Source organism: Kluyveromyces marxianus, chromosome 3, assembly GCF_001417885.1.
Source record: "Kluyveromyces marxianus DMKU3-1042 DNA, complete genome, chromosome 3".
NCBI lineage: Eukaryota > Fungi > Ascomycota > Saccharomycetes > Saccharomycetales > Saccharomycetaceae > Kluyveromyces > Kluyveromyces marxianus.
The window spans coordinates 597,807-615,619 of NC_036027.1; the positions used below are offsets into that span (position 1 = coordinate 597,807).

The 17,813-nt window shown below is 41.1% G+C and overlaps 10 protein-coding genes and 1 non-coding gene across 11 annotated transcripts; 8 read left to right on the top strand and 3 right to left on the bottom strand.

Moving 5' to 3' along the window:
• Positions 1-10: 10 nt before the first annotated feature.
• Positions 11-439, top strand: IES6 (Ies6p; the record flags this gene model as incomplete). The annotated part of the gene is made up of 1 exon (XM_022818781.1): positions 11-439. One exon carries the CDS (start codon positions 11-13, stop codon positions 437-439), a length of 429 nt encoding a protein of 142 aa, XP_022675414.1.
• Positions 440-830: 391 nt separating this feature from the next.
• On the top strand, positions 831-3,194 carry GTA1 (Gta1p; the record flags this gene model as incomplete). Its single annotated transcript, XM_022818782.1, has 1 exon — positions 831-3,194. The coding sequence occupies one exon, from the start codon at positions 831-833 to the stop codon at positions 3,192-3,194; it is 2,364 nt and encodes a 787-aa protein (XP_022675415.1).
• Positions 3,195-3,314: 120 nt separating this feature from the next.
• ISY1 (Isy1p) lies at positions 3,315-4,031 on the bottom strand (the record flags this gene model as incomplete). Its single annotated transcript, XM_022818783.1, has 1 exon — positions 3,315-4,031. The coding sequence occupies one exon, from the start codon at positions 4,029-4,031 to the stop codon at positions 3,315-3,317; it is 717 nt and encodes a 238-aa protein (XP_022675416.1).
• A 371-nt stretch (positions 4,032-4,402) lies between these two features.
• On the top strand, positions 4,403-5,983 carry GDA1 (guanosine diphosphatase; the record flags this gene model as incomplete). The annotated part of the gene is made up of 1 exon (XM_022818785.1): positions 4,403-5,983. One exon carries the CDS (start codon positions 4,403-4,405, stop codon positions 5,981-5,983), a length of 1,581 nt encoding a protein of 526 aa, XP_022675417.1.
• A 423-nt stretch (positions 5,984-6,406) lies between these two features.
• On the top strand, positions 6,407-7,951 carry YEF1 (NADH/NAD(+) kinase; the record flags this gene model as incomplete). Its single annotated transcript, XM_022818786.1, has 1 exon — positions 6,407-7,951. The coding sequence occupies one exon, from the start codon at positions 6,407-6,409 to the stop codon at positions 7,949-7,951; it is 1,545 nt and encodes a 514-aa protein (XP_022675418.1).
• A 906-nt stretch (positions 7,952-8,857) lies between these two features.
• Positions 8,858-10,270, top strand: UTR2 (chitin transglycosylase UTR2; the record flags this gene model as incomplete). The annotated part of the gene is made up of 1 exon (XM_022818787.1): positions 8,858-10,270. One exon carries the CDS (start codon positions 8,858-8,860, stop codon positions 10,268-10,270), a length of 1,413 nt encoding a protein of 470 aa, XP_022675419.1.
• Positions 10,271-10,918: 648 nt separating this feature from the next.
• Positions 10,919-11,251, bottom strand: CYC7 (cytochrome c; the record flags this gene model as incomplete). The annotated part of the gene is made up of 1 exon (XM_022818788.1): positions 10,919-11,251. The coding sequence occupies one exon, from the start codon at positions 11,249-11,251 to the stop codon at positions 10,919-10,921; it is 333 nt and encodes a 110-aa protein (XP_022675420.1).
• Positions 11,252-12,103: 852 nt separating this feature from the next.
• KLMA_R311 lies at positions 12,104-12,175 on the top strand. The gene has a single exon. It is a non-coding gene; the product is annotated as a tRNA-Gln (tRNA).
• Positions 12,176-12,507: 332 nt separating this feature from the next.
• Positions 12,508-13,365, top strand: TMT1 (trans-aconitate 3-methyltransferase; the record flags this gene model as incomplete). Its single annotated transcript, XM_022818789.1, has 1 exon — positions 12,508-13,365. One exon carries the CDS (start codon positions 12,508-12,510, stop codon positions 13,363-13,365), a length of 858 nt encoding a protein of 285 aa, XP_022675421.1.
• Positions 13,366-14,403: 1,038 nt separating this feature from the next.
• Positions 14,404-15,150, top strand: GRX3 (PICOT family protein; the record flags this gene model as incomplete). The annotated part of the gene is made up of 1 exon (XM_022818790.1): positions 14,404-15,150. One exon carries the CDS (start codon positions 14,404-14,406, stop codon positions 15,148-15,150), a length of 747 nt encoding a protein of 248 aa, XP_022675422.1.
• A 397-nt stretch (positions 15,151-15,547) lies between these two features.
• RAD24 (Rad24p) lies at positions 15,548-17,542 on the bottom strand (the record flags this gene model as incomplete). The annotated part of the gene is made up of 1 exon (XM_022818791.1): positions 15,548-17,542. One exon carries the CDS (start codon positions 17,540-17,542, stop codon positions 15,548-15,550), a length of 1,995 nt encoding a protein of 664 aa, XP_022675423.1.
• Positions 17,543-17,813: the final 271 nt, after the last annotated feature.

Below are 17,813 nucleotides of genomic sequence, written 5' to 3' on the forward strand. Positions count from 1 at the left end.
TCGTAAAAGCATGGACAGAATCGAGTTCTTGAAACAAGTGGCAGCAGAAAATGACACTACAGGGCTTCGATTCAAGCAACCTACGTGGCATAAGCACTTGAAACGTAACAAGAACGCTAAAGCGTTGATATCTGACGAGTGGAAACGTTTGACCCGGGAAAAGGAGAAGGAGAAAGAGAAGGAGATGGAGGGCGATGCGGCTGAAGATCCCAACTACAACAAGACCAGATTGTCGTACTTTAACGTGCAGGCGTACCCATCTACCAGGCCAGCCAAGAAGTATTGCGACGTAACGGGGTTAAAGTCTCACTACAAGGCACCAAACACCGGTCTCAGATTCCACAATAGCGAGATATACTCTCTGATAATAAAGCCAATGGCTCCGGGAGCAGAACAGGCGTATTTGAAACTAAGAGGCGATCATTTCGTGTTGAAATGAAACACGCCAGACACTACATATTTCTTTCTTCCCTACATACATATATAGCACTCGTACGCTGAATAGCGTACTTGTATTAGACCAACGACTATCCAGAGCATCTTTATACTATGTAATTTTATTTTATTTCATTTCATTTTTTTTCTTCTTTCCCGTCCCTTTTGTACCTGTCTACTTTTCAAACATACATTTTATTTTTGTTGATATAGTATGAAACATGAAAACATCAACATTTAGCAAGATGTTTGAAAAGTTTACCCAACGTTAAATGAACGAAAAAACAGATATTATAAATTAATTTTGAAGAGTAGCAAGCGCATTGATCAGTCTACCTGAAAGCAGACCTGTATAGTGATAATTTTGGGGCAAGGGCTAAAACGCAAAAAAAGTTATGATAACTTACACTGCGTGCACGCTGCTTGCCGTTATATGGTTGTGGTACAGACTGTTCCAGTTTTTACGTATTCCGGTCTTTAAGATTGTCGGTCTTCTGAACATCGAACTACCACAGTCCACCAAGGTTTCGGTCGATAAGATTACACAGGATAGCATTACTCTACACTGGGAGAATGAGCCCGATTGTATATACACCGTATCGGGTGTAGAGGAAAACCACCACCGATTCAAAGTCGTTTCGTATAAGCTCTATTTAGATGGGAAGCTAGTGGGCAATTTCCCAAACACGAAAAGGGCATACACGTTTGTACATTTGAGGGGGCTAGCTTCTGGTCAGACGTATCAGCTAGACCTAGTCACGGTCAACCAGTTGGGGTTCACTAATAAGCTTCCTAATGTGTTCGTGATGACTCTACCAGGCGATACCAAACTTGAGTCAAGTGTACCTCCGGTACCAGAACAGGAGGAAGCACAAATAATGGAGGATCTGACACACTTACTACCTGCAGATGTGAAGTGGAGAAAGCCCTTGATGATAACTCAGTCCACTAAGACGGCGACCCCCTCGTACTCCTCGTTAACAACGCTAAATGACTTGGAGGGCTTCTCTATCCAAGATTTGAAAAACATTTTGGTATGTTCACAGGAGGAATTACATGACGTGTTGCAACAGCACTCAATGATATTGCAAGATTTTAATGACACCAAACTACAGTTACAGATGGAACTAGATAATTTAAAAGTTCAATGGAACCACGAAATAGAACTCAAAAAATCCATGAAGTCAACGATCAACTCTTTGGAATCTTCTAAAGTATTATACGATTTGAAGAGAGAGAAACTTGAGAGATCAATAAAACAAATTGAAACCAAAATATCGAAGATGAACAAAGATATGGATTCATGGACTAAAAATGATGATATCGAAAAGAAAAAAGAGACTTTACAAGAAAAATATCGTAAAATGTCTGATAAGTTGAATGATGCAATTTCAGCTACATCAGAGCAAGTAAAGAAACTACAAGAAGAAATAGCACAGCAAGAAGATGAAAATAAAAAACTAAATCAAATCAAAAAACTTATGGATAACGAATCAAATGGCTCTGCCTCTCATCAAAACCAAAATTCATCTTCGGACTCTTCTACCATTAATTGGGCACAAGTTATGAAAAAGATAAACGAATCTACTGTTCAAAGGTCTGGCTTACTCTCGTCCAGTGGAGAAGATCTGTTGAATAGTTTGCCACAACAGACCTCTTTGGTCCAAGCCATAAAATCTGAACTAGAGATTGACCAAAAACTAGACAACCAATGGAAAGCATCGAAAAGCCGTTTCAATAAAAGGATTGACCATCTAGAAAGAGTATGGAAAGAATTACAAACCAAAAATATACAGCTAAAAAATGAACTCACTTTACAGACATACTCTATGTCCCAACAACCATCTCAGAGTGGCATTAACAACGATATGACTAACCATAATCCAACTCACCAGTTACATTTGCATGATCCTTCTTCATATGCAAATTACAATACCAGTGGTTCGCTTTTGGCCCAGACTGTTGCTTCAGCACCATTCACATCTTGGCTACAACAAGGACAGCAGCAGCATCAACAGCAGCAACAAACACCGCTTGCCGCAGCAGCAGACCCCACACAGAGTCTACCGACGTCTTCTCATGAGCCATTCTACCATAACGCAGAATATGAGGACTCTTCGCATCTGATCTCCGGTTTGGAGAATATGGTCGCAGACGTTGCTGATAAGCCTAGAACCGCCTTACTGTTCACTAATGACCAATTAGACGAATACTGGAATAGTTCAAGCCAAATTTCGCGGCCATTTAGCCCCTCTAGCCTTCCACCTCAAAATCAACCACAACCCCCAACTCAACCCTCTCATCAGCAATCTTTATCACAACATCAAATAGCTCCTATTGTATCATCAGATTCCTCACTCTCTCCTGCACCGCAATTTAAACCACATACTGATAGAAGCTTTCTCGGCGTCCTCAACGACGCTCCCAATGATGATGTTATTTCTTTCCATTCTGCATTGAATAACGGGGCAACCACATCCCCAATGATGGTTCCTTCGAAAACAATTCATTCTGTTCCAGATTCTGCCTTCTCACCATCCTTTCATAGTATTTGGAATGACAGTGGAATATCATCTCCGCACTCATCAAACCATGCGGGAACCGACAATCAGAATAAGCCTTGGATTTTCAACCAACCACTTGATATGCCAAGTGCACCTGCACAAGAAAGACCGAAGGAAAGCTCCACACGTAGAATGTCAAAACTGTTCGCAAGAGGCACACAACTGTTTAAATTACCAAGTCATGATTCGCAGTGAAAGCGACAATTACGTATATATGAAATAGAATAGCAGTACTTAACTACAGACAGAAGAAAATAGAACGATATACCATATAGACGAAACAGAGAGATGATGATAACCGCCCCTAATCATCTCCTATAAATCAAGCTGTTTTTGTAGTTCCTTTCTCCGTCTCTGCACAAGCCATTTTTCGATATCTTTCAATGAAGGAACGGGCAATGTAGGAATTTCAACCAACGGTTTATTATCATTGTTCGGAAGCTTTGAACGAAGCATCTCAATCTGTCTTTCCTCATCGTACACTCTAACTTCAGCCCCATATGACATATAGTAATTATCGTCTCTCAACGTGTTTTTCCATCGTTGTATCTTCTTTTGCAACTCCAAGTCCTTTTCCTTCGCACTTTTGTGCTTTTCCCTTCGTTCTTTTTCTTCCTTCAAAAGCTCACGAACCTCAGGCAACTCCAAAGCTCTTCCAAAATACCTCGTCCCCTTTAGAAGCGTGCCTCCAGTAGTGTTCAACTGCTTTCTCTTTTTCAAATCCGGTCCCTTTAGTCTATTCTTGATATGGAAATCCCATCGTCCCTTCTCTTCGAAAAGCTTATTTAGCTCCTCATTAAGCTCTCGTATCTGTTGCTCATTTAAGGACGGATCATGAATCTGTGTAATCCGCTGTCCAATCTCTTTCACAAGTTCGCTCCTCCATCGTATTGCCTCGTCTAATTTGTCTACCTTATTAATCCGAGTAGGCCTTTTCAACCGAGAAAAGTCCTGATATCCTCCTGACGCAGCTGCTTCAGCCTCTTGATATCGCACAAGAACAGAGTTCGCCTTATTCACGTTTCGACTCATACTATTACAACTATCTCTAAGCCTCCTTCAGCTCTTTTTTAGTTACCCCATCTCATCAACTTTACCTATTCTACTGAACCTACTGCCTTACGATATTGACGTTTTTCAGCATCACGAAGTATATAATTTCGTTTCATAAAAAGAACAGTTAGTACATGAAAAAGCGTTTCACAACTTAAAAATGAAATAATAGAATAAAATTAAAGTCATTTTTGCAAGACGCGTTATAACACCAAGCTCAAGACATTTCACGTAATCTAGGAAGCATATTTCTTTAGTGCTGAAACAATTTGAAGCTCAGATATTTCGAAGGAGTCTATTTGAGGGCTCTAATAGTGGTATTGCAGGGGATCAACACGAGAAACTAAAGAATGCACGTTAATTCGATAGTTCGAAACTATCGATTCCTCATCGGGGCATTAACTGCGTTAATGCTAATTCTGTTGCTCAGATCTTCTGTATCTTCGTCGACGGGATCGTTGGCGAACTCGAGTCGTTTGGAAACACCAGATGGAGTGCATGTGCCCAATCCATCTACGCCAATGGAACACCAACAACAGGAATACGTGCCCAAGGCAGTTAGCAGCCAGAAAGCTGAAGACAGTACAACTACTGGTAAGACAAAGGCTGATTCTGCTTCTAAGAGTGGTAAATGTTCAGAGGACCATAAATATGTTGTTATGATCGATGCTGGTTCCACTGGTAGTCGTGTTCACGTGTATGAGTTTGATGTTTGCACCCAGCCTCCAACTTTAATTAATGAGACGTTTGAGATGTTGAAACCCGGTTTGTCAAGCTTTGATACTAATGCGATTGGTGCTGCAGAGTCGCTCGATCCATTACTAGAGGTTGCTATGGAAGCAGTTCCAAAGAGCAAAAGAAGTTGCACGCCGGTTGCGGTGAAGGCTACTGCTGGTTTGAGATTGTTGGGAGAAGAAAAGTCATCTAACATCTTGAAGCAGGTCCGCAAGCGTTTGGAGGAAAAGTACCCATTCCCTGTGGTGGAAGGTAACGGTGTATCCATTATGAACGGTGAAGAAGAAGGTGTCTTTGCCTGGGTTACTGCTAACTATTTATTAGGAAACATTGGAGCTGGTTCTAAACTACCAACTGCTGCTGTGTTTGACTTGGGTGGTGGTTCTACGCAGATTGTTTTCGAGCCAAACTTCCCTCCTAATGAGAAAATGGTTGATGGAGAACATAAGTACGAACTACAGTTTGGTGGTCACACTTACACGTTGTATCAATTCTCTCACCTTGGCTACGGTTTAATGCAAGGTAGAAACAGAATCAATTCGGTATTGGTTGAAACTGCCATTAAGGATGGTAAGATTGAAAAGGGACAAACCGCAAAGACTCACGAGCTAATCTCACCATGCTTGCCTCCTGGACAGGTTGCTAAGAACGAAAAAGTGAAACTGTCTAGTAATGAAATTTACACTGTCACTTTCAAGGGCCCCTCAGTCCCAGCTGGTCCACAGTGTAGATTCCTTGCTGACAAGATCTTGAACAAGGACGCAGAATGTAAGACACCTCCTTGTTCTTTCAATGGTGTTCACCAACCTTCCTTAGTTCACACCTTTAAGGAAACTAATGACCTCTACGTTTTCTCTTACTTCTACGATAGAACACAACCTCTTGGCTTGCCATTGTCATTTACCCTACAGGAGTTGCAAGACTTAGCAAGAACTGTGTGTAATGGCGAGGATGTATGGAAGAGTGTTTTCAGTGGCATTGAGGACTCGATAGACCAACTAAGTAAGGAGCCTCAATGGTGTTTGGATCTCTCATTCCAAGTTTCCTTGTTGCATACTGGCTATGACATTCCTCTACACAGAGAATTGAGAACAGCAAAAACTATAGCAAATAACGAATTGGGTTGGTGTTTAGGTGCATCGCTCCCATTACTCGAATCTGACAACTGGACTTGCAGAGTTTCCGAAGTCCAATAGATAATGAACCCATCAGCTTCTCGTTATAATACATAGAGCAGTATATATCATTATAGACACTACACACGCTTTTTTATTAATACAATGTGCGCATGTTATATTTGATCCCTAGTTAAGCAGAAGCAAAACCAAAAGGAAAGGTATCTGACCGGTGCCCCAGAATAAAGTTAATTATCAACGGATCGGAAACATCAGGCACTTATCGGTCCTGTTTCCACTCATACCGTTCAACCCATCTTTTTCAGCCGTTCTTCGTGTAGTATTTTCACTATTTCATTATATGTAAAATATAGAGGGAATAAATATTAAACGAGTAACAAAACTCCACACAAATACACTCCGGGATGCTCTATAAAATGCGGAGGCGTACTATCAAAACACTAAGCCCACTTCTTCGTCAATATAGACAACAATATATCTGGTATGGTTAACCACCCGCTTGAAGAAAAGGCATTACCCACTGGCATGGAGTGTTCCAGTAGCAATAGCTCTTCAAGAACTAGCGTGCCTTTATCATTTGAAGTAAAAAGACAAAACAGACATAACGGTTGTGAGCGCTTCCAGAATGTCATGTGCAGTGATGGAATGGAACCAAATGACCCAGATCATCTGCTGCACAAGGAGCTGCAACAGGTCGATGACTTTCAAGGAGAAGAGAACGATAATGTAGATGAAATGCTGACTACGGAACGTATGTTTAGAAAACTGTCCACCGGGAGTGAAGACATGAAAAAGGCATATTCTCATGCACAGTTATCATCTACGGCACATGGTGTTCGAATTCTATCTAAAAATCTCTCTAATACTAAGGTAGCTTTGGAGGTCAAGAACTTAATGATTGTAACTAAGAAACAGGATGATTCATTGATATATCTAACCAGGGAGATGGTAGAATGGATTCTCGTGAACTACCCCTCGATAGACATATACGTGGATGCAAAATTCGAGAAGAACGAACCTTTCAATGCGAAAGAATTGTGTAAAGATAGCAAATGTGGGTCACATAAGATTAGGTATTGGACACCCACTTTTGTCAAAGAGAACGAATATTTCTTTGACCTAATTATTACTCTTGGAGGAGATGGAACTGTGTTATACGTATCTTCGATATTCCAAAAGAATGTCCCTCCCGTCATGTCGTTCGCACTGGGCTCGCTTGGCTTCCTAACCAATTTCCAATTTGAAAACTTCAAGCACGATTTGTCTAAGGTTCTTCAAAATAAGATCAAGTCCAAGATGCGGATGAGGCTATGCTGTCAGTTGTATAAAAGAAGGATTAAGAGGAAGGACGAAGAATCAGGAAAGACGCATATCAAGTATGACCTTAAGGGAGAGTACCATGTATTGAATGAGCTAACTATAGACAGGGGTCCAAGTCCGTTTATTGCTATGTTAGAATTATACGGCGATGGCTCGTTACTCACTGTGGCCCAAGCTGATGGCTTGATTATTGCGTCGCCAACGGGCTCCACCGCCTATTCCCTAAGCGCTGGTGGTCCATTAGTCTACCCTAGCGTGAACGCTATTGCAGTGACTCCAATTTGCCCTCACACGTTGAGTTTCAGACCCATAATATTACCAGACAGCATGACGCTGAAGGTGAAGGTTCCCAGAACCAGTAGAAGCACTGCATGGGCCGCTTTCGATGGTAAAAACAGAGTGGAAATGCAGAAAGGAGACTACATCGTAATAACAGCAAGTCCCTACTCTTTCCCAACGCTCGAAGCTCGAAGCACCGAATTCATCGATGGCATAAGCCGGACCTTGAATTGGAATGTCCGCGAGCCGCAAAAATCATTTACCCATATGCTTTCAAGAAAGAACCAACAAAAATATGAAATACACACAGAGAAGGCCAAATTGGGTTCTGAAGAGGAGGAAGAACTAGAAGAAAGCACCAACACTGCCGCTTCTGATTCCGAGCGGGACTCGAACTCTGAATCCGATTCGGATTCAGACGTTGAATGATTAGATACAAGTTATATAGAAGCATTCAGCCAGCCAACAGACAAATAAAACTTCCTTTACTAGTAATAAGCGGAACTGTGTAATCAATAGATATAGGTACTTAATGTTAATGTTATATTCTGTATACCGCTCGAATTGTCAAGTTTTTCCACATATTTACCAGGGTCCTACCAGAAATAAGTAAGCAACTTCAAAAAATTTCCCCTATCAAGAGGTGTATCTACTTCACCATGGCGACGTATGTGTTTTTGACAGACCTGTACATAGTAATATATACTAATATATGCTAAAGCTGAACTTAAGACATAAACAAAAACAAAAACAAAAAAGCAAGTACTAAAGCTAAGCCAAAACATAAACATAAAACATTCAACAGGACATAAACTGTGTTTGTATCGTAAGAATGTTAGCAGCCATCTTCGCTTGTTAGGTACCAAAAGCCTCTGTTTTTCCACTAACAAAGTGTAAGAACCCTCAAACCTTAATACCGGTTTAGGCAATTTCTCAAAGAAAATGAACAATTAGTACTGTTTTTCCATTTTTGATACATGCCATATTACCATTTTAGGTAATTATACTCTTTCTTCGTGATGGAAAGAATTTGCCGGAGCAGTTTTCGTCCTAATGCCGGCAGGGTTTTTTCGCGATGAGCGTACATCACTCAAAAAACGCGGTAGTTAATAGGCAGTTAAGGCTGAAGAGAGTGTTTGACATGATTGGAACGCATCATTCATCTGAATTAGATGTTCGAGTGGTTTTGTCACATATATAAATAGAAAGTTCGGGTCGAATAGTTTGTTTACGGTAGGTAGATTCGTTAGGTATATAGGGTCCAGACTTTTTTTTTCAGCTATATCCTTAGAGATAGAATTCAAGACATTCTAGAGGTAGATAAGTGCCTATAATATGAAGTGTTTTATTAAAGGGCTAGCAATCCTCTCAATTGCTTTAAAGGCTGTTTCTGCTGACTCAGAAGTAACATGCAGCGAAGATAGTCATTGTCCGGAAGACAAGCCATGCTGTAACCAATACGGTACATGCGGATCTGGTTCATTTTGTTTAGGAGGTTGTAATCCTAAATTCTCATACAAAAAAGAGGCATGCATGCCTTTGCCTGCTTGCCAGAACTCCGAAACTGTTTTCAGTAATTATAAATCAAAGTTAGCTAGCGCATATACCTATTTGGGTGATTACACTAAGGCGAACTGGACTTATGAAGGTTACCCAATGGACTATGATGATGAAAATGCTTTGATTTTGGCTATGCCTAAAAATAGCGGTGGTACCGTGTTGTCATCTACCAGATATGTTTGGTACGGTAATGTTAAAGCCAGGTTTAAGGCTTCTCATGGTGGTGGTGTTGTTAGTGCGTTCATCATGTTTTCTTCTGTCCAAGATGAAATTGATTACGAATGGGTCGGTGTTGATACTCAAAAGGTTCAAACCAATTGGTACTGGCAGGGTGCTTTGAACTATACCAACTCCAAGAATCTGACTGCCACTTCTTACGATGATGATTACCATGTGTATGAAATCGATTGGAAGGAAGATGCGGTCACATGGCTCGTTGACGGTCAACCTGGCAGAACACTATTTAAAAACGAAACATACAATGAAACCAGCAAACAATACAACTATCCACAAACGCCAGCTAGAATCCAGCTGTCTATATGGCCAGGTGGTAATGCTACTAATGCCCCAGGTACAATCGCATGGGCTGGTGGTTTGATTGACTGGGATTCTCAAGACATACAAGAGAATGGTTACTACTACAGTATTGTCGAAAGTGTTAACATTACTTGTTATGATCCACCGGCTGGCGTCAAGAAAAACGGAACCCAAGTTTACCAATACACTGGCGATGATGATTATATGGAAGGCGGCGTTTTCTTGAGTAATGCAAACACCGTGTTGAAGGATTACGACAACTCCGGATTGGACGATAACACTCCAGACAAGAAGTCCTCATCTTCATCCTCATCTTCCGCAACCAAGACATCATCGTCGTCGTCATCTGCCTCGACATCCTCCTCGAAGTCGGACTCGAAGTCTCAAACCCAAACTCAAGCCAAGTCTTCATCCACCACAGAATCCAATGAAGGCCACCAGGCCGATAACAGTTCTGCAGTATCGGAAACTGCCGAATCAACTTCATCATCATCATCTGCTGCTGTGACAGGATTTGTTCAAAACATGGCAACTGCCAGTGCTTCGGGAAGCACAACCGCTTCAGGATCTCCATCCAAAGCTGCAGGTAGCAATAACACGCCTTTCAGCTTCGGCATGAGTTTGGTCTCATTATTGTTCTTCTTTATTTAAAAAAAAAAGAAAACTAATTGATTCATTAAAGGTGATGGAGAGCCGCATCACCTTAATGCTCGCATATCTTCATCATTTGACGTAAAAGAACTCTATGTAATTTTCACCATGTGCATATATATATAATACTATCTGTACTTTACACCTCTAATTTAAATCTGCTCTTCTGTTAAAGGATATAACAAGTATGTTTTTCAAACATATAATATTATATATACACGAGTCGGTCTTATATATATGTAATGAGATAAGGTTCGGTTCGTATACCAAAAAAGAAGTTTAACATAAAAGAATAGTATAGTAATGAGACTAGGGGAATTTTTTTAAAAATAAATAAATAATCATAAAGTTGGTTTTGGCAAGACTTGCCGTGTATACTGAGAGACTTCGAGAAATGGTATATTAGAAGAATATGTCTCATAAAACGTCGCCAAATCTGCTGTTTCCATGAGTTTTTGTTTTTGGGGGCATTCTGGTCATAGCGATAAGTCACCAAGAGGGATAGAGACTGAGATCTCTCCCTCAACCATCAGACGAGATAATAATTACAAGTAAAGAAGAGTAACTGATGGCTTTATTGTGCAACGAAAAACCTATTAGAAAAAAATAAAGAGTGAGTGATGAATATTATCAAGTCAGGCACACCCTTTATTTACAAGCCTTCAGCATGTAGGTGACCAAATCGTTTCTGTCCTTTTCCTTCTTCAAACCACCGAAGGCCATCTTGGTACCTGGAATGTACTTCTTTGGGTTTTCCAAGTAGTCAGACATGGTTTGTTCATCCCACAAGACGTTCTTCTTGATGTTAGCATCAGTGTAGGAGTAACCAGCAGCTTGACCGGAGTGTCTACCAAAGACACCGTGCAAGTTTGGACCGACCTTGTGTGGACCACCTTCTTCAACGGTGTGACATTGCAAACATCTGGTCTTGAACAAAGTTGCACCCTTCTTTTCGGAACCTTTCTTGAATGGAGCTGGCATTTCTTATCTATAAATAATGTGTGTTTGGTTTAGCTGCGTATGATAAAATTCAAACAGTTGCTTGATGTTTATAAACTGACTAAACAGATTAGCTTGAATGTTAAAACACACTCAAGTGTAAAGAATAAAAGTTCAAGACTTTTTTTTTCTTCTTGAAGCATCACTTATATATCAAAATGCTGCATTAATGCTTTAGCTTTGACGAAATTTTTCATCTACTATGAGCGTTCTATTTCGTAGCAGGCGAAAAACCCGAGAAAAAAAAAAAAAAAACAAACACTGCGAAAGCCTGCCATTCGCTCGGACACATCGGTCGGGAGTTTGTACCTCAGAAAGTACGGAAGAAAGAATAAGCTTAAAAAAAAAAAAAAGGCCTCCGGCAAAAGAAAGCGCGAGCTAATAGAAAGAAGGACGGAGTAGGCACGAGACACACACGTAGCTTGTTCGCGCCATGCGTGGACCTCCTACCTACTGTTCCTTGAACAAGGAGTGAGTGATTCCCACGTTAATTTTTGAGTTCGGCGTGGGTGATTATACGGACTTAGCGGCGTTTTCCTCCCTGGGGCAGGTCAACAGTAAGACTCGCAGCTGTTGATGGGGAATGGGGTATGGGGGCGGTGGTGGAAGGCCTTCCTATCGTTGTATACGAAATACTATCATTGGCTATGAATCACGTGGACATACTTAAGGAGGGGTCCACGTATGGACCCCTCGCACTTCTTTTTCCCGTCTGGATGTGGTCGAGAGGGTTCCAGAACAAGAGCAACAAAAACACTATGAAAAATGAAAAAAAAAAAAATTCTGAGAGCTACCACAAAGACGCTGATTTTGCTGGGTGGTTCGACAACATACGGTTGTATAGTGTAGTGGTTATCACTTTCGGTTTTGATCCGAACAACCCCGGTTCGAATCCGGGTACGACCTATCATTTTTTATGATTCGTGATCATAAACCAGCTCCTATAATTTTTTTTTTTTTCCCTCTCTTCTTGGTACTTCCTGATCTTCAACAGCTGCAGTATTTTTTCCAGGGCCGGCCGCCGGTCGGTGCCTTTGATTCTCGAATCTCCATTACTAGAAGCTAGAAACCAAGCCAAGCCAAGCCAAGACAAAACAACTGGTATCCGATTTTTTTTTTTTAAAGTAATTTAAGGGCAAATCACAGCAAACCACACTGAAATATACCTCCAACTGGACCAGAAACTGACCCAGAACTGACCCAGATACATCCCAGTTCCAACAACACAATCCTTAATCATGAGCGCCTTCACTGCTAAAGATTTCAACGCTGCCGTTTACTCTGACTTTAGACCAAGTTACCCAGACGACTGGTACAAGACCCTGTCTGCGTACCATAAGGGCAACCACCACCTCGTTTTGGACATAGGATGTGGTCCTGGTACCGCTACGTTTGCTCTACGTAAACACATGCCTTTCGAGAAAGTCGTTGGTGCCGACATCTCACAGACAATGGTTGAGAAGGCCCGCAAAGTGGCTTCAGATTCTAACCAACAAGAGGTCCAATTTGTTGCCTACAATGGAGACATAAAAGAGATCGGGTTGAAGCCCGACATGGTTACCATGGCCGAGTGTGCCCATTGGCTCGATTGGGAAAACGCTATGGAGCAAGTCGCTGCGGTCTTACCAAGTGATGGAACGTTAGCCATCTGGTGCTACGTGGACCCGGTATTTGTTGATTTCCCGGAGCTAGATTCTGATATCGAAAACTTGCAGTACAGCGAACCACCAGCTGGCTTGGGCCCATATTGGGAGCAACCGGGCAGACAAAATCTAAGAGAATTGTTGCCCAAATTACCCCCACCAGAGAAGTGGTTCAAGGACATCCAGCTTTGGAGACACGACGGCCGCTCCACGGCCACCCGCGCGGCCACCCCGTTGGTCATGGAAAAGACCATGACTCTGGAAGCGTTCCACAACTACACCACTACCTGGAGCAGCTACCACAACTGGAGCAGCAGCACCAATGCCGGAGAATCGCACCCAGACCCCACAATCCCCTTTATGGAAAAGGTGAAAAGGGTCACCAAACTCGAATCACGTGACACAATCCGCGTCGCCTGGAAAACCGTCGCGCTGCTCGCTCGCCGCAAGTAGAGCGAAACAATGAAATCAAATGAGATGAAATAACAAACAAACAAAAAAATAAAAAAATTAGCAGAGATTACGGAGGGAGCAAAACCCGGCTCGCCCCACGTGACAGTTCGGGCCGGGCCTTGACCTTGACCTTGACCCAGGCCTTGCGTCTTGGGCTTGGCTTGGCTCTCCTCCCTACTGCTCTTTCTGTTTCCTGTTTCGCTTCAGTTTTTTTTTTTTTTTAAATTTTTTTGCAGACAAAAAAGAGAGAAAAAAGAAATCCGTCGAAAGCTCGTCGACCAATCACATCGCCCGAACTACTGCTTACTAACGAGCCATTTTCCTGATTTGTCTGTCGAGAACTCTTACAGCTGCGGCTGATACACCACCAGCCACCGAAGAAGTAGAAGCAAGGTTTCAAATGCAAAGACAGGCAGATCCTACTGAAGACAAGCCTGTACGCGACTTGGTACATATTGGAATAGAAAGGAGAAAAAAATCGTTTGACACACCGAGGCCAGAACCACGGTCAAACAGACAGGAGCGTGGGGTGGGAAAAGGGGAAGTAGATGTCACTCAAGATTAGGAGCTCTCCCACTCTAGGTTCCCTGTATAAGTAGCGAACATGGTTCCATTAATTATTTTTTAATTTTTCCAATTTTCCTCTTATTCGTTTCCAACCGTACAGCTTGTTTGCTTGTCTGCTTGCTTGCATTTTGCATGAGCCTAAATTATTTGTGAGCTTTTTTTTTTTTTTTTTTTTTTTGGGTTTTTCGTTTTTCTTAGTTTTAGTTCTAGCTTACTATACTTTCTGGATTTGAATCAGATATTTTTGAAAAGATAAAGTAACTTAATAATATCTGCAGCAAGCAAGTGAAAGACAAGAAGACAAGGACAGAAATTGTTTTAAGAGGCAAGGGAAGTCCAAAACGTTTCGAGCGGTTAAAATTGTATCTGTTTTGAAGATTGTGTGATAAACGTCAGGATCCAAGCTAGTTTATTCTTTTGAAGCGTTGTAATTGGGTGTATTTTAGTAAAAGTGATTGATTATTAAGAGAGATGGCAGTCATTAGTATATCATCTCAAGACCAGTTTACGGAGTTGACTACTACCAAGGCTGGTGACAAGCTCTTGGTATTGTATTTCTACACCAGTTGGGCTGAGCCATGTGTTGCTGTTGGGAAAGTTGTGGAAGCGTTGAGCGAGGAACGTTGCAACAAGGACGTTGTGTTTTTGAGCATTTCTGCTGAAGAACATGTGGAAATTTCGGAGCTTTTCGAGGTGTCCTCTGTGCCATACTTCATCTTCATTAGAAGCGGAACGATATTGAAGGAATTGTCTGGTGCTGACCCTAAGGAGTTTGTGAAGATTTTGAATCAACTTAACGCTGGCGACTCCGGTGCAAACACTAACACAGAAAAGGCAGACGGTGATGCACCAGGCTCGCCACTGACTGGGAATGACGACGAACCGGAGGAAGCTGAGGAAACCGAGGAGCAGTTGAACGAGAGACTAAAAAAATTAACCCAGGCTGCTCCAGTGATGCTATTTATGAAGGGCACTCCATCCGAACCAAAGTGTGGCTTTTCTAGACAAATGGTAGGAATATTAAGAGAGCACCAGATTAGATTTGGGTTTTTCGATATTTTGAAAGACGAAAACGTCAGACAAGGGCTAAAGAAATTCTCGGAATGGCCTACCTTCCCACAATTGTACATCAACGGGGAATTCCAAGGTGGTCTAGATATTATAAAGGAATCGTTGGAAGAAGACCCAGAATTCTTCCAACACACCCTCTCGAGCTAACTGACCAAGGAAAAAAGGATCACAGAAGAAAACAGAAAAAAAAAAGCCACGAACAAATCCATTGCACCCTATATAGATTTAGCGATCATTTTGCAAGAGGGATCGTTGTCCGTAGCAGTTTATTCCTTCACTCATCTCCATTTTCCTCCTTTATTTATCGACAGACAGTAAGTCGTGCTAATCAAATCTAATAGAGTTTCTGCGCTATCGTTATTCATGAACCCATCCTCACCCTCCTGTTCTTATTCTTTACGTACGTGCCCTTGTTTAGGGAAAGAAATAAACCATATCTAGTTAACTAAACTTACTGATTTCAAATGCCTAAGATTCAAATACATATATATATATAATATGTATACATTCATCGACGTAAATGCGCCGATCTTCAATAAGTTGGTCATAAGTTTTCTATATCCGAATCTGAGAGGATAACATCCTCAATGCTAGAACCCTGCGTTCCACCAGTACCCGTTACTGGTAATTTTAATTGCTTTGGCTTTTTTTGTGATAGTATCTCGAATAACTCGGAATCTCCGTCCTCAATTCCCATATCCATCGTATTATCGTTATCAGAATCAACTATGGGGTCTTGTTCAAACTCCTCGGTATTCGAGACAGATGATGTATTCTTCTGAAGAAAGAGTTCGTCTTTCAAATGCTGTAATTTTTGTCTTCTTCTATTATGTTTAGAAATGAAGGCGTTGTCATCCATTGCATCGTTTATGCCTGCTGATAAGTCTGAAGTTGCCGACATTGATTTCATTTCTCCACCAATTCTTTCTACAATGTCAACTTCATCAATCATAGGTAATTGTTGATAGCGACGCAACGCATTTTGATATGCGTTGGTGCCAGGTTGTAATGACTTGATATAATAGTTCAAGGATTTCGCCTTGAATGATATCAGCTTCCGAATCGACGGCCCATAATAGCTCCCAAGTAAAATAGAGTCTTTAGTCGACCATAGAGATAAATATTTGAAAAATTCGACCTCTTTGAAGTCCTGTATTTGAAGGTTGAATTTTTTCTGTTCTTGGACCATTTTGTATTCTCTAGGATAATTAGCTTGGCCATGAACTCCATGTTCTGAAACCTTAATGTTTCGAAAAGTCTGCCTTACAGATCCAATGCTGTAATGTAACGGTTCATCATCAAGTTGTTTTAATGTGTCTGACAGGCTTAAAACTTCAACTATATCCAAAGCAGAACTTAAAGGGAAATTTGATTTATTAAATTTTGAGTAGTTTTCCAAAACTCCAAGTTTAAGCGTTTCATTAGAAACCATCCCATCATCAATGAGATCGTTAGTCATTTCCACATCATTTTCACTTTCTTTAGATCCATAAATAATTTTCCCAATAGCATGAAAGTAGCTGGTAGATCGATGTCTTGTGAATAAGGTGTTCTCTCCATCAAAGCTAGAAGTGCACCAAAATTGCAACGCTGAAATTCCTGATCTAATATCACCTGTAGTAGACGCCAAAATATTGATATACTCGAGACCCTTTACATATTTCTGTTCAGGTATTTCCCTTCTCACTTTCTGCAGAATTAGTTTTAAGTGTCGCTTCATAAGCGTTGCATTTGTAGGATTAAATTTAATGCGATGAAATAATGGATGGGATAAGATGTCTTTCCCCAGGACCGTTTCGGCTACAAAGGTAGTGTCTATTCCATACGAAAATCCATTGGAGTTAGATTCTGGCAACTGACATTCCGTAAGGCAAATTACTAATATTGGAAGCTGCTCATCAGCAAGTAGCCACGACAAGATACTTTCTCTGAACCGCCGTAATGTTGGTTCATGAAACAAGTTCGGCAGATCTTCAACTATCAATACAGATAGGTTATTTCCCACGAGGTATTTTGATTGAAGCAAAAAATCATTGAATGATTCCATTGGGGATATTTCAGCAGACGTTGATGAGTATTCGATAAAATTTGCTACCTTTCTACCACTGACGGTCATTCCTGAATCTGTTCTATACCGTGGAACTAAGTCATCGCATAGGAGCTTAATACACGTACTTTTTGAGCAGCCGGCTGGGCCACTTAACAAGAGAACGCGCTCAGGAGATTTGCCAGATATCATGCTCTCCAACTGATCTCTCACTTCTTCAAGCTTCTTTTTATGTAATGCAAGATCCTCAACGCGTGTAGGAGCGAATCTATCATACCATTGGAGGTGTTTTGTGTCTTCATCTTTGGATTGAGCTACAGAAAAACCAGAGCGCAATGTCCTTTCGTTTCGCGGCAGAATCCTGACAGCAGTAGATGATCCTTTCGTCCTGGTTCTTTGGTTCTTACCATAACTCTTATCTTTCTTTGGTGAAACTCTACTAATTGTATCACATAATTCACTAAGTGATCGTTTTAAATTCGGAGTTGACATATTATATCATGTTTGATTGTTAGAAGACCCAATACCAACAATAAATAACCCCTTCGATCTACCGATAAATTCCTTTCAGCTCCCTTTTGGAATAACAACCACCTGGACCCGTAAATCTAGAGCTCTGATGCTCTTTTAGCCAATACCATTAATATTGTGTTACCCTCCTTTAAATATTAGAACCTTTTACATCTTTTCTATACATTAATGCTTTACTATAATAAAGATTCACAATCAAAACTACATGTAATAATGAATGAGGTGGTATAAC